The 15,238-nt window shown below is 55.8% G+C and overlaps 5 protein-coding genes across 5 annotated transcripts; 3 read left to right on the forward strand and 2 right to left on the reverse strand.

The window, feature by feature from the left end:
- Positions 1-402: 402 nt before the first annotated feature.
- On the forward strand, positions 403-858 carry W97_03794 (uncharacterized protein; the record flags this gene model as incomplete). The annotated part of the gene is made up of 1 exon (XM_007781688.1): positions 403-858. The coding sequence occupies one exon, from the start codon at positions 403-405 to the stop codon at positions 856-858; it is 456 nt and encodes a 151-aa protein (XP_007779878.1).
- Positions 859-3,300: 2,442 nt separating this feature from the next.
- On the forward strand, positions 3,301-10,479 carry W97_03795 (uncharacterized protein; the record flags this gene model as incomplete). The annotated part of the gene is made up of 1 exon (XM_007781689.1): positions 3,301-10,479. The coding sequence occupies one exon, from the start codon at positions 3,301-3,303 to the stop codon at positions 10,477-10,479; it is 7,179 nt and encodes a 2,392-aa protein (XP_007779879.1).
- Positions 10,480-11,045: 566 nt separating this feature from the next.
- W97_03796 (uncharacterized protein) lies at positions 11,046-12,002 on the forward strand (the record flags this gene model as incomplete). The annotated part of the gene is made up of 1 exon (XM_007781690.1): positions 11,046-12,002. The coding sequence occupies one exon, from the start codon at positions 11,046-11,048 to the stop codon at positions 12,000-12,002; it is 957 nt and encodes a 318-aa protein (XP_007779880.1).
- A 568-nt stretch (positions 12,003-12,570) lies between these two features.
- W97_03797 (uncharacterized protein) lies at positions 12,571-13,419 on the reverse strand (the record flags this gene model as incomplete). Its single annotated transcript, XM_007781691.1, has 1 exon — positions 12,571-13,419. One exon carries the CDS (start codon positions 13,417-13,419, stop codon positions 12,571-12,573), a length of 849 nt encoding a protein of 282 aa, XP_007779881.1.
- A 674-nt stretch (positions 13,420-14,093) lies between these two features.
- W97_03798 (uncharacterized protein) lies at positions 14,094-15,053 on the reverse strand (the record flags this gene model as incomplete). Its single annotated transcript, XM_007781692.1, has 1 exon — positions 14,094-15,053. One exon carries the CDS (start codon positions 15,051-15,053, stop codon positions 14,094-14,096), a length of 960 nt encoding a protein of 319 aa, XP_007779882.1.
- Between the last annotated feature and the right edge of the window lie 185 nt (positions 15,054-15,238).

Here is a 15,238-nt window from a genome sequence, read left to right on the forward strand (position 1 = left end):
ACAAGGATGCCGCGGCAGCGCTGCCAATCGATACCAGCCTTACAATGTGCACGAGCCAATGATTCTTCGAACCCCTGTATCAACCTCACTTCATCAACCAGCAGTGCCAGAACCTTAACTACTCTGCACGTCTAGTAAGCCAAGTATACGGGAGACGTTGCCCTCACTGTCCCGGGTGAGCTCTCTAGAACTCAAAGATCATGCTGTTGCGGTAAATCGTCATCCTATGGATATCGGTTTCTATACAGCTAACTGGGCAATAGATGTGGGCTTGTGCAGCCACTTGCATGTTGTTCCAGGCCCTTTATTCGAGCACCTCCACCGAAATCGACGCTGTCATACGTTCTTTTGCGTTCTACGACTAGGTTTACATCCTCGAACTCGACGTCCGACGTTGAGGAAATGCTCTCGAAGCCTACCTGGTCTGTTCAATCACTCCTCCCATCGGAAGAACAAGCAACGGACAGTCCCAGAATATCGTCGAGGCAGCTGCATCATCTACTCCGTCTCTCTGCCCTGCCAGCGCCAAAGAGCCCAGAGGAAGAAGCGAAGATGCTTAAGACGCTCTCCTCCCAGCTACACTTCGTCAAGGAGATACAGCGAGTGGATACCGCCGGGGTCGCACCCCTACGCGCTATACGCGACGAGACCGCTGCTGCGGAGAAGGAGATTGAGATCAACATGGCCTCAATGGCAGATGCGCTTGCGCAAGAGGAGGTTCTGGGAAAGCATCATAAGCGCATCAGGCGGAAGGAGAAGGCCCTAGTGAACATGAAGGGCGCGGAAGACTGGGACGTCTTAGGCTATGCACAATGCAGATCCGGGAAGTACTTCGTCGTGGATAGCGGAAGCGAGTAAGGTTCCGCGTCGAGACGTCATGCCATCGCATGTCATTCATTAAAATCATCTGAGGCCATCACCTGGGACCCCGCAAAAAAAATCCCGTCAGAGCCCTGCAATTCACCGTATCCACAACGCCATTAAAGCCCGCAATATATCAATGGCGTACATAAAGACCCACAGCCAAGGACAAGACCGGGTTGACCCATAAGAACGCGGACTGACAGAGAAGAAAATCTCCCTCATAATGGGACACGACGAATGCGTAAAGGCTCGTTTTTTAAAAGCAGCCGGTTGGAGTTGGTCAAGACCTCAGATCGGCCGCCCAGGATGCTCGACACAGAAAGCCTGTCAGCCTATTAAAGCCGTCGCATCTCGTCCGCAATCCTTGCAGACCTCTCTCTCGTGGATTCCATGCAACATTCGCAAAAGAGCTCCGTTTTCAGCGGTAGCAGGTCCGGCGTCGGTAATCGCTCGAACCGCAGCGTACGCGGCGGTGACAGTGGCTCTTGACCGACTGCAGAGTTGCTCTTGAGCCCTCGTGCTGGCACAACGGAGGAAGTGTGACTCTTCTGATGGATTACTACAGCCGTCCGCTTCCCTGTCGACATTTCCCTTTTCGGACATGGCCCGTGCACCGTCGAGGCACCCACTTTCTCCGCCTTCACGCCAGCGGTCGGAGCGCGAGAGGGGCCTGCAACTCGGACATCGCGTGTTGCAGATAATTCGGTATCGGATCTGAAGAGCTGAAAGTCTCCTCTGAATTGGTTCTTGGACGCTCGGGCTGTCTCTTCGATGAGGACGGCGGGACCGTCAACCCAGTAGCGGCGCCGGTAATCTCTGCCGATTGGAGAAGTCTGAGGTTGACGGAAAGAGATGAAGGATGATGATTCTGCAGGGATTGACCGGACTCCAGCAACAGTCTCACGGATCGAGTTGTCGAAGCTTTCTGGCATCGTGATCAGGTGACTGGGAGATGCCAGGGTCTCTTCAGCACAGGTCAAGGAAAAGGAGTCGAAAACTACTGTTGGTTGTTGGTCCTGGCGGATGGAAAGAGTGTGTTGGAGAAGGGATGAGTAACTTTGAAGAGGGGCGGGGATGGGAGGGCTTATATGGGTGGGTAGCGAGTCCATGCCTTGGCACGCTCCTTCGGGCATGGGGGGTCATGCAATCGGCACGGCTAGACTCTCTCAACGTATTAACCATCGTACAGCAGCTATCTCATACAGAGTACCGCTCACTTCCCGGACTTGCACCGTTGGCGCAATTACAAAGAGCTTTCAACCCTGGACGATAATACCAGCATTGGTGATATGAAAGGCCGGCCAGGGCCGTATGGCCTGTGGCTGTATTGCCTCCTAGGTATCTTCTTCTTGTTGTTCTGCAGTGGATGGATTTGTAGTTGTCCTCGGCATTGGTAAACACTCAAGTCTGTAATCGTTTACTTCTGCTCCTGGTAGTTTGTTACTCTTTGCAATGACTGCTGAGTTACTCTTCTTGTGTGCCCAAGTGGCCTCCGTTGTCATCTTGGAGAAACTAGCGATCATGCTGAAAGAGGATCATGACGGAGCAACTGACTGAAAGACTTGTATGCAAGCCTTTCTCTGGCAATTAACAGTAACGCAGGCTGCCAGTGACAAATGACCGTCTTTGGACCATTCATAGGAAGAATCCCGGCGCTTCGGATTATTTCTTCTTGTTTTCGGATGCCCTGGTCGCTCAACCTCGATAAGCTGGGACTTTGAGGATAACATATGCCCACTTGATCTTAACCCGAACTCAATACCTTACCACGGTCGTCCCATCGCCTTCCCACTAGTCTAGGGACCGCGAGGTGGCGCCCAGAGAAGTGAACACTCATGCTGATGGTACTCTCTGATCCGCGTCTTGTACTGGTACGTCCGGTGTCGAACTGAGTTGGCTCTCCTTAACTTTGCCACTTTCGGCCAGCGCCTTTGCTGGTTCTACATCGTATACTGCCGGTCCAGTTGGTTTTTCATCTGGAGCAGTTGCTCCTACCTCCAACTCGCGTCTGACTAAAATCAGCGATGAACTCTCGCTGCGAAGTGAGCAACTTTGTACTTCGCCTGCGCCTTCGCCTGCCTCTCCTGCTGCTGCTCCTGAAATGCCGGACGGAAAACCCATATGCCTGTGACTGGTATAAGCACAGCCCCAAACTTTGGCTTCGCTCAACACTACCGTTGATAACGCCAAAGACAGTGGCAAGTGCAAGCCCAGCGAGCGCCCCTCTACTCATTACTTGTCGGTGCTCTGTTAGACAAAAGTGATGATGGTGCTCATCGACGCCAAGGATTTGAAGACTATGAGGTTAAGTCACGTGCGATAAGATAAGCGACGCGTGCCACTTCCCTCGGGTCGCGTCGACCGCAACGCCAGCAGTTTGATATCACGCAAATACAGTCTTCCCCCCACAACCAAGGAACGGCATGTGTGGTCTCGATGCGAGGATGGCGAGATAGAGGGTTCGTCCAGGACTCTGACGAAGAAGAGGAGTTGGACAGCATTGACACGCAGAGCCCACCACAACCACCTAGCGCTCTTGACACAGTCGACGCGTGTTCTGATGGGATTGCAGTTGCGGAGCTTCCGCCTGCTGGGCTATCCGAGGTCGCGGATCAAAAAGAAGACGACAGCGAGCACAATGCGTTCATTGAAGTTAGAGAGGAGGGCATTGGAGGAGGCGGAGTGCAGGATATTCTAGAAGGGGAGATTCAGCAGCCGGGCTTACAAGGGGATATCTCAACCTCCGAGGGCAAGACAGTGCTTGAAGATCCACCAGCACTATCAGACAACGATGATTTGAGCGAGTCCCGGCAGGAGCCTCCTCAAGATTCACCAGGACAAATTCCCCGATCGGCGCCTCCGGAGCGGATTATGCCGATCATTGAGAGCTGTGGAGCCTCACACCAAGAGATATTCCAAAGAGACAGGCCGGCCTCCAAGGTCACGGCTAAGGCAGGGGACTATATTGAGGAGTATACGCCCAATGGAGCCGGAGACGGGAGCATCGAAGGAGCTAGAGTGGCAGACGCTATTGAAGAGGGAATTCAGCAGCCTGGGGCGCAGGAAAATGTTTCGCCGCTTGAGGAGGAGAAGTGGGTGGAAGCTCTGCCGGCAGTTCGAGAGCCCGGCTATCTGAGCGAGTCTCAGCAGGCGCTTCGTCAGGATGAACAAGAAGTAGTACAAAACTCGCCGGAGCGGACCACATCTGTCAGTGAAAGTCGGCGAAGCTCCTCTCAACAGATGTCTCAAGGCGACAATCTAGGACTATCGGCACCAGCACAGCCGGCATCACACGCTGCTGTAGGCTCACTGGGGACAGTAGCTGGGGATGCATCTGAAGAGGAAACATCAGGTAGCCCGTGGAGGCCGGCTGTTCAAGTTGTGATCACCAAACGGGCTGCTAGCGGACAGAATCCGAAGAACCAGGAAGGGACACCAAACAACAACCGTCGAACATTCCGGCCAAGGAACCCTATACAACTTCATCCATACCTACTCGAAGGGGAGCACTACCGACGGACATTGAAGGCGAGGGGTCTGAAGCCAATCCGCATCGCAACTCCCGCTCTTCAGCAAGATCCGGATACGCAAGCTGCGGAGACACAGGATCAGGAGTTCAATGCGGAGGAAGAAAGTCAGTCCGCAAGCCTGGGTTTGAGCTCACCACCAACACAGTCCACCTCGCCGCCCCCGACCGCACGCCCACCTGTCTCTGCGCCTTCCGGTCTACTTCCCGCGGCAAGACTGAGCGATGGTGGTGATAGCTCCGACGATTTGCCCGGCCTTGACACACTTCTTCACCGAGGCGCAGTCGGACCTGTTCAACAGGGCCACAAGCGTCGAAAGATCGGACATACATTCAGTAAGAAGGAAGCAGCTTCACGAAATGGATTACCTTCCGGCAATACACCGAGAACGGACGTAGTACGAGACGTTTACGATGTTCCGCCCTCACCTCCGACCTCCCATAGTTCTCCTGCTGGCGTGCCCAACCCTGCTGATACAACTGCGTTCCGCATCCCAAGAGGGTTATCACCTAACGTTGGTATGCCGACACCGACCACCTCCTCTATAACGCGGCCTCATCGGCAGCTCGTGGTATCGGAAGAGTCTGAGGACGATACCCCGCCACTTAGCACCATTCGACGGCGTTTACGGTCCCCTTCGGCTCAAGCCGTCACTGTTGGCTCATCACAGACGTCCCAGTCAGAGTCAGAGGACAACGAAGATCCGTCGGAGATTAAACAAGTGCAGAAGCGCATCAAGGGTGTTCTGCCAGCGTCGTGGTTGCGGCTCGATCAGCAAGCCCGGAAGCAGGGACCTGCAGTGCAGCATGGCCGGGAGCATCGAGCCGCGTCTCTCGAGCATGTGGCACCCCAGCGGGGTGTTGCACGGAGGATAACGGCTACTGGCCGCACGAGGACGACCTCTCCAGAACAACAGCAGCACAGCGAGACGATATTGATCATGGACGAGTCTAACATGTCATCCGGATCTCCTTCCCCGCAGAAGCCGCGTCCGTCCATGACCGCAAAAAGTTCAACAACGCCCAGGTTCAAGCGTGTCACAAGTTCCGCCCTAGAGTTTGGTGATATCGAAGAAGACGATACGATCGACTTCATGTTGCCTCCAACCTCCCGTAAAAGAGTATTTGGCAAGGGGCCTCGCAAGCGACAGACGAACATCACCGATTCTTTAGGTCATTCAAGGAAACGCTCAAGAACAAGCCTGAATAGCTACACCGACCTGCCTCCTATGACTGCTCGATCGGCGGCCAACAGGACATCGGGTAAATCAACCGTACCGCTACAAAGACCACGATCCCGAAAACCTCGAGTGCCTAACCTTGGTGTCCTCGATGCACGGGACTTGAGCCCTAGCCACGGCAGCGCGGCACCGCATTTCTTGCGCCTGGCAGCTAGGCAGGCGCGGCGACGTCCAGACTACGGTAGACATAGTCCCTCCGGTAAGGCCATACGACTTCAGACTTATGGAGATAGCGAAGAAGCAAACCGGCCGCTTCGTGACTGGCGAGCAGGCACGCTGGCTCCTTGTTCAGTGCCAGACGTGTCTGCTAGCAGAATGAGAATACGGCTGCCGCTGCACGACATCTCTGACAACAAACAGCAGCAGAGGTTTCCGTCACCCGTCAAGCTTCCAGCCCTTACCGACTCAGAAACAACTGATCGAGTTCAGTATTGGAGTATCCCTTCTGCACGCCGCCAGAGTCCAAAGCTGCAGCAACAGAGGCTGCAGCCAGTCCTACTCAATTCCGTTGATACACGCCCCACTGCTCTACCAACCAAAAGCAATCTAGTTCGTTCAATCACGACGAGGAACTTGCCATCGAACCGTCGAGATCAACAACCTCTGTACAGAGCGGCGCAGCTTGAAGGTCTGGAAACGGACTTCAGTCAGCACCATCATCGACGCAGTTTCCGAACAAGTCCATCTCGAACAAACCACGGTATCTTTGATCGTCTCCACAGCGAAAGCACTACAACCATTCTCCGACTCGAGAGGTTCCTGGCTGATGATGATGCGGTCGCGCCCGAAACAATACGACAACACCATGAGGACGAGGCCGTTCAATCGGGTATCGGACAAGCTGAAGCCATCGTTGGGCCCCGAGCTCAAAAACAGTCCAAGAGGAAGCCGCGGAAGCGCCCGCCCATGCGGATAGACGCCGAGGCTCGAGAGTTCAGACAGCCTGAAGATCCGCTTCCGCCTGAAGACACTGCTAGTGTTGTATCATCGACGGTGGTAGACGCTGAGCAAAACACACTTCGTGGACTCGGCCCCTATGGTACTCGGTATCCCATAGACTTCGATATATGCCCTCTTGGTGTGGGCACTTTCTTCCATGATACTACTTTTGTTGGCAGTGGCGAGTTTCTTCAGAGCTTGACGCTGCTCGAACGTGATCTTGACATGGCTGCTGGACACGCTTCCATCAACTATTGTGGAAGGCACGTCTGCTGGAGCTTCTGGACTGAAGAGGTGGCTTCTGAGATGGCGGAGTTCTTTCTACTAGCTACGGAAAGAATTAAGGCTATGCGCATGCCCGAGCCCGACGAACCAGACAGCAGCATTCACCAGCACGTTGGCGCAGCGACGGACATCAACGTCTTCCTCAGAGCATTGACAAGATACTTTAGGGGTAGCCTCAGTTTCCTCGACCCGATTGACCGCCGGTCGTTCGTCAGCAGAATGCTGGTAACTCTGCAACAGTTCCAAATCGCTATCGATCACAAGCTTACGACCCTGCCGGCTGCACGAGAGTTGCAACAGCCGCTTGGGGGTCACCTGCGTCGAAGCCAGCTCTACCTACTAGTCATGACCTATCAGCTGCTGCAGATAGGAAAGCATCCCGTAGTCGATAACGCTACCCTGGCCGAAGTGCAGGATAGCATTCGCCTCCTTGCTCGAACTCTTACCAAGGATCTATGGAAAAACGGAATGAATGAGACGAGGGCCTTCCTTGAAGGGAACAGAAGACATGCGCAACGCGAAGCCGGAATTCGCAATGATGGTTCAAGCGTAGGGACGATCGTAATTCTCATGCATGTAATGGACCACGCTCAGATATCGGCTGCCTCGTTCTGGGAGATCTGGAACGATGAAGTCTCGTCAGGCATGGCGTGCATGAACCGCTTGCAGCAGTTCGAGCGCATCTGGTACGATCTCTTCACCGTCTTGCCAATCGGAGAATTTGACGCAAATGGATTGCTTAGAGTTGGGAAACGGTTCCAGGGTTCGGCGGAGCATTGGGGCCTCGTAAGGGCGCTACTCGGTCGGCTGTTTACGCTCTACCCCGAGACTTGCAGTAACAGAAGCGCTTCTGTCAACGACTATTTACGAGCTATACTTGCAAGGTGCCATCGATTGATTCACGATTGGGGTTGGCGCAGGTGCGAGTCGGTCCTCGGCACCATGTTCGACTTCTTCGCCCGCAACAACCTCTCCCCACTATTCAATGAAGAGAGTCGAGGCTCACCGCTGTTCCTCGAGTCCCTCCGTGAGGAACCGGCACTGGATGTTCAACAGGGGGATCGAGCTTTCCACATCTTCCTCAAGACTCTTGCGGTCGGCTTAAAGAGTATGCGCTCACTATACACCGAGAAGCGAATTGGTGGCATAGTGTGGCGCTTCATCCCAAATCACGGTCGCACCTATCGCAAGGATGAGGAGCTCAAGCGGGCGGACGTTGATGCACTTCGGAATCATCATGATCTACTCTGCACGTTGTATTGGGTTTCGCCGGCTGGCTGCAGACCGCGGCCCGATCTACTCCGTAACCTCGTCGACCATAACCTGTCACACACAGAGGCTTGCCGGGTCAACATCAGAGCATGGACGGATCTTACAAGGTATCAGATCTCCACGGATGAGCCAGCCGCGGCGATGGACCCCTTCGCAACGTGGTTCAGGGATATAGTAGATCAAACCGTTGCTCAGTATCGCTGGGCAAGGACCGAAGCGGAGGGTCATTACGAGAAGGCCAGGATCCAGGGTAACGGAGTCATCTCCACCGAGTTGCTTCAGCGGACGATTAGCAACAATCAGGAGCAGGTGCTCGCGATTCTGAGTCATGCTGTCATTGGCATGAGAAGCGCGATATCGATCGCCCAAAAAGAAACTGCTGCCACGGCGTTGCTTCTGAACTCTTCGGTAACTGCGGTCTTCGGCCTATTCGACCCCAAGAATGCCAAGGTTGATCAGGTCGTTGTCGAAGCACTGGGTGTGATTCGGGCGCATGCGGCGCTACTCAACCGCCGGCAAGCGAAAGACCAGAGCCAGCAACCGAGCGAGGAGAGTCAGGATTACGGGGAATGGCCGGACCTTGAGGACGATGCGACGACAAAGCAGTGCGATGAAGCGGCAAAGCCAGCCGTTGAGTTCATACATGAGCCCCTGGCGCATCTGCTGTCCAATTGTTTTGGAGCCGAGCCTGCTCCATCTGATAGACTGCTCACTGAAGTCATCGATACATGGGCAACAGTAGCAGCCTTGCAAGTGCGGTACAACACCAAGACCTGGGATGACTATATTAGCGCGTATGGCCAGGCGTCGTGGCATCAACTCCGAGATACAGAGCAGACTCGCAAATTTACAGCGTACTTCTTGTCAGCTATCGTCGAAAGCGATCCTACAGCCTATCAGGACCATTGTTCGACGTTCGTTTCCTCGTGGATCCTCTCACTCATGGAGCGGGAGTCAATGCTCAAGTATCAGCATCGCCTCACTACGGTTTTGATAAACAACGATCCCACGAACCCACTTCTGCGTAACCTGCCGTTCCTGGCTGGTCCTCGAACTGGACGCTACGAGATTTCCGCAGGCGAGCTACGCGAACGCCGTCTCAGTTTGGTCTCCGGCATTCTGGCGAACATGCGCGAAGAGTATGAAGCGGCGATGCACGACAGGCCCGACGAGCTCGTGGAGCTGCGAAGAGACTATTCCGATATTCTCAAGCAGGTTATGATGGCAACGAAGAAACACTATCAAGAGCTACAGCAAGGCACGGCCGTTCGAGGCGCGTATGTCGAATTCGTGCAGAAGGTGGTTGGATTTTTGCAGCAGTACACCGCCGACATATGCCCAGTTGACAAGTTTTTCACCGACTCCGCTGCTTTTCCACTGCCGGCTACGGATCCAACCTACGTTGTTGGAAGACTAAAAGGCTATGCATCGAAGCTCTCAGACCCTCGAATGGTCAAGCAGCTTGCAGTGTTCATACAGACAGTATCTGAGCGCGCCGCTGTCGATGATCAGCAGGCGTATCTGGTCGATCAGATGTACACGGCCGTGTCTGGAACGTTCGAATCGGGCAACCTGGAGCGGCCTTCTTTGCGATACGTGCTCGTGCAAGCCGTCTTCCCAGCATACATCGAGCAGTGTTTCAAATCCGCGACTGGTTGGATCCTAGCGAAGCCGGTTCTGCAAGCTTTAACGCAGATGCTCAGTAACTTACAATTCGACACTGACGTTACCGATCAGTCGAGTCGTAGCGCTGTGGTACAGATGATTACAGGGACTCTGAAAGTCCTCCGTCTTACTGTGGAGCTGCTGGTCGACCACTCTGGTCTCCTCGAGCAACCATACATCCTTCACATGCTTGGAGTTGTCTTCCAGACCATCACGGCCCCGGTTCTGCTACTAGATTACATAATTCGGCGAACGCGGCATTCGGGAAGCGCACTACAACACATCAAATTCTTCCGATCGTTTGGCGCATTTACTGCCCAAATGATACGCGGTCAGGAGGATGGTCCTGCTCCCGAGCTTGAAGTGAATTCATCGGAAGAGAGCAACGAGAGGTCACCAGAAAAGACGGATGAAGGTTTCGATGGTGTCCGCCAGTTTTGCGCTCGCGAGCTCGACCAGGTCATCACGGCGAACTGGGCTAAGTACGGGGATCAGTACTACTTGATCCGAGGCAACATTAGGAAGGAGGTCAGAGTAGACCTAAGAACGGTGGATGAGGAGCGCGTCAAGGTCCTCGCTGCTATCGACGACTTCAACATGACTGTTGGTAGGATGAGCTCATTCGGCGACCGGGCGGTGCACCAGAAAAGGGAGCTGCATCAGTGGATGAAGGGGCTAGTGTTCTGATTGATAGCAGGTTCGTGTTCGTGCAGTACTTTAGCGGCATCGTAGGCGTCTGGGTTGTGTTGGATAGCTGTGAGCTGTTTGTACCCATCGACTATACCCTTAGCGACACAGCAATGTCCATCCAAGAACTTTGTCATCTACTCATCTAATAACTGTCTTGTCTGCTTTTCAGCACGTGGCTCATGCTATATTAAGCCTTCCCCGGATTGACGCGGCTCTGCCGACGCACGCGCCAGCACCATGGCCCTGCTTTGCGCGAGTAAGGTTGGTGACGTGACTTCCGATGTGGCTGTCGAACCTGCCAATTCCTGCCAATCCTGCTGGCATTACTAAACTAATCTGCCCAGCCCCCCAATCTGATCTGATGAGGTTGGAGCTTCTCTTCTGCATATCAATTATCTCTCTGCCGTATGATCCTCCTGCACACGCTTAGCATCAATACACGATAGTCTAGTGCCACAGCATTTCGCCCACTTAACAAGTGAGGACGGGCCTGCGCTCTCTCCACTCTCATGCGCCACCGTTGGTCGTTGAGCCTCTTAACCAACAAGACTGATACCCCCAGCATGGACAACCAAACCGCTTCCCACGAAGCCCGCCGTATCCTCTCCGACAAAGTCCGCGACGACTGGGACTGGCCCGCCGAACCCACTGAGCCCGAAGATCCAGTGCGCCAAGCCACGGACTACAGAGAGCGCTTCTACAGCACCACCTCGCCTTCAGGTTCGGAGGCTGAGGAAAGCTCACCAAGCAAGAGCAGAAGTAGTGGCAGTAACAAGAATTCTACGGACCCGTACAAGTACGATTCCCCGGACAGCATAGCTACGAGCTTGTCGGAGAGGCGGGCAGAGCGGAGAAGGAGGAGAAGCAGCAAGCTGCAAGAAGAGATGAGCTGGAATCAGGGCCTCGTGTGCTTCATGCAGCGGCGAGATGCCTGGACCGGTGTTACTACTGCCAGGAGGCTGCGAGCTCAAGAAGGTGGCCCATCCGCCGTGCCACAAGACACCAGTACGCAGTCGAACGGCACCACACATGCAGCCCCCGCCCCACCGACAACCGACTCTCCCAATCCCGCTACAGCAGCCTCATCGATATCGCCCTCAGCTTCCATCCCCGACCCCGTCCCCCTAGTTCCTGTAGCCCCGCCGCTGATCCCGGCTTCAAACCCCCTCCGCGCCTCCATCGGCGCCTCCACCTACCCCGAGATCTTTTCCAAAGTCGTCCTCTCAGCCCGGACGCCAACCGTGCCCATCAACCTCGCCGACATGACTGCCGCGCTCGTGCAAGGCTGGAAGAGCGCGGGGGAGTGGCCGCCCAAGGCTAGCGTGCCGGATCCGCTGGTCGGGGCCAGGAGGAAGAGAGATATCATTGCTCGAACGCCGAGGATAATACCGGGAGAGGGTGGAGCGGCGGAGGTGAACGGGGCGACGAGACATCCGCATCTCAAGAAGGGGGTCGAGAGTGTGAAGAAGGTGCTCAGGCTTAGTGGGAGTCATTCGGGGACGCCGGCTGACGCTGGGTGAGGGCCAGAGGAGAGAAGTTGTGCTCATCTGATAAGAACGATGCCGCAGGTGCTGGCCGTAGCGGCGCGCTCGAGTGTCGAACGGTGTACCGATACCTCAGTATTCTGAATGACCTCGATTTTCGATCAATCAACCCGGGACTGGAACGAACAGGGAGGACTGTCACCCGGTCACTTATTACCCTAAGCGAGCCATGTCGAGCATCTCATCGAGTTGGCCGTAAAGACAGCAGAGGACTCCGCGCACAGTGGCCGCCACATTCGCATCTTCACGACCTTTAAACGGCGTTAGCAGGGTCTGGGTCGTTTTCACCGCGGTATTTATCTCTGTCAAAGACTGCTTGTAGACTGTAATAAGCCATCTCATTAACCACCACGATGGTACCTATATCTGGTTGTCCCGCGGCCAATCAGGCCAAGGGTTTCAAGCGGTGGGTAGTCGGGATGACCCGCTTCCCCGACATCAGCATCAACATGTACATTCGTTCCTCGTCCCGTGTCTACCGTTTCTGCTCACTCTCCCTCTCCAACCAACTTCCTCACGACCACCGTCTCTGGCCGATGGTATCTCAGCGGTTTGGCTCGCTCATCACCACTGTCACCAACTCCACCACCCTTCCATCCGCCAACATCGTAGTCGCCGTACTCGTCGCCACCGCCGCCACCACCGCGGACGTCGCCGTCGCGTATCCCGTCGCCATGTCGTGGACCGGCGCCAGGGCCGCGCTCTGCGATGCCCGCACCCTCTCCAGCTCGTCGGCTCTCGCCCCGTGTGCCGACTTAGAGACAAATAAGAGGATCAATCCGGCGATCCCAAGCAGAACCAACAGGACTCCACAACGATGCCGGGCACTGAATGGCGGCCTAACCGGCCGTCCCTGCACCCTGGGCACGGCGCGGTTGTTGGCAATGTCGAGAAGCGCGCCTGGCCGCCCTGCTGCTATGGCTGCGGCTGGCGCCGCGAGCGCTGGCATCCGCAGCCGTGCCTGCAGTCTCCTGACTTCCGTCTTCAGCGCCTCGGGATCCTGGATCTGCGCCAGCCGCACCATCTCGACGTACGTGATATCAGCGACCGTCAACCCCACGGTCGCGAGCTCGACACGCACGGCTTCGTCCGCCCCGGCGCGGAAGAGCGGGCTCGGTTTGCTGGTGTATGCGGGCGCGGGGCCGCGCGGGGCGAAGGCGTAGGCCGGGGGCGCATCGGTGTCGGTGGCTGCTGAGGCGCCGCTGGTGTATGCTGGTGGAGGTGCTGTGGGGAGCGGGTTGGTGGTGTCGGTGGGGAGGCCCGCTTCGAGGTCGAGGTTGAGGTCGAGGGGAGGGATGGACTCGAGGGTAGGAATCGAATCGGAGCTGGAAGTAGAGGGATGGTGCGAGCGGGTCGGGCCGCTGGTGCTCGGTCCACAGGGCGGCAGGGACATGACGAGGCGCGCTGTGAGTGGGTAGCGGGACAAGAGTGGAGGTCGAGAAGGAGTTATGGATCTGATGGGTGGGCGTGGGTGTTGTCTGCTTTGTAGCATGCGTGCGCCAGAGGTATAGCAGCTAAATTGCTGCCCAGATTAGAGATGGGGATTGCAGAGAAGGAGGGTAAAGAGCTGGGGGATGCGGAGGAATTATCTATGACAGGCACTGCCATCGTGTGCAGAGTTCTGTGTGGGGGAATGGAGTTCGACCCACGGCTTTGAGTGTATAGTCTAGTTCATGGACCAGGTTTAGCTCTGGAAGCGACCCAAGGTGAGCGCAGCCTTCGGTGGGCCTCCACGAACATTGAAGGCAAAACTCTACTCATGGCCGCTGTGCGGCCAATCCGCGCAGTTGTAATTATGAATCGCGCGATTCGAGCAACTGCTAGCAAAGACACTGACATCGTATACCCAAGAACGTATACTGGAAGTGCGATTGTGTTGGATGTGAAGCGGTGTCGAGGCAAACGCACCACACTGATGCCGCGCGGAAACGAAGACTCATCTGGCATTTCAGCTTTTTCATCTATCATTACTCTAAGAGCCCCTGCATACAGGGTTGACGTCGTGTATATCCTGTCTCATTATCTCACGCCCATTATACCACCCCTTCTATCATCGTGAACGGCGAGCTACTCATAGCGATCCTTCCGGGACGTCCACCCCAACGAGCTCTTGAACATGAACAAGAGAACAATAAGCGCCAAAATCCCCACCATGAGGCCGACACCAACCAACCACTTCAGAAACGACGGCAGATCCCTAACCCATCCCCTGATCCCAGTCTTAGCCTTCTTCGACTCCTGCGCCTCCGCATCCGGCATCGGCGTCCCAACGCGCGTGAGGTGCGCAGAGCCTGGCAGGTTTGTGGTGGACGCATTCCCCAGTTTGCCCTCGACGCTGGTGTGCGAGAAGTGGCGCGCAGGCCTCGGCCTAGCCTCCCCGAATGCAGCGGCCTGGTCGTCGAACTGCACGACGCGCTGCGGGCGCAGCGGGGTGCTGGTGCCCGAGATGCTGGGAGACAGGGACTCGTTGTAGCGAGCCACGCGGGCGGTCTTGGGGTTCGGGCGGCGGTTAACACCTGTGATGTCGCCGTTGTAGCTGTACGGGTTTAAGTTAACCGGTGTGGCGCGGAACGAAGTCGTCGGGCTTATGGCGTCAGGGGTGGTGAGAACGGGGGTGTTGACGTTGACGGTGCCGACCGTTGGGGCGGGTTCGTGGGTCGTGAGGTGCAGGGTCGGCGGTAAGGCGCGCGTGAAGGCGCGGAAGGAGAAGTTCGCGGATGAGGAGGGGAGGATGGATGGAGGAGCACGCGGCTCGAAGGGCGAGACGATGTCGGCGGCGTGGTCAAAGGGCGATGTTGTGCGGATTGCGGTCCGCTCTGCGAAGCCGATCGAGCGGGGGCCTGCTTCGGGGATACTCTCGGTCTCATCCTCGCCGATGGTTGGAAGGGGAGCATGCTTTGTGACCTCGAAGGGAATCGGATCAAAAGAGTCCTCTCTGATCGACTTAGAAAGGCCATCCACTGAAGCCATCTTGACCCAGTTGCTGATCTCGCGATCTTTGCCCGTTGCTTCGTAGACCGACTCCATGGCGTCGCTGGCACTTTGTGTGACAGGCAAGGTGGTGCGAAGAGTTCAGGTGGGATAAAGACGACAAGCAGGCTTCTCGACAGAGGTCTGAAGACCGATGACGAGTCGAGAATCTGCTAGCATGCAGGTGGGTTGATCGTACAGAGGAGTGTTAATAGTCGATGAGCGACATGAGGGCGAGAGGT

This window comes from Coniosporium apollinis (genome assembly GCF_000281105.1).
Source record: "Coniosporium apollinis CBS 100218 chromosome Unknown supercont1.16, whole genome shotgun sequence".
In the NCBI taxonomy this organism is placed as follows: domain Eukaryota; kingdom Fungi; phylum Ascomycota; class Dothideomycetes; genus Coniosporium; species Coniosporium apollinis.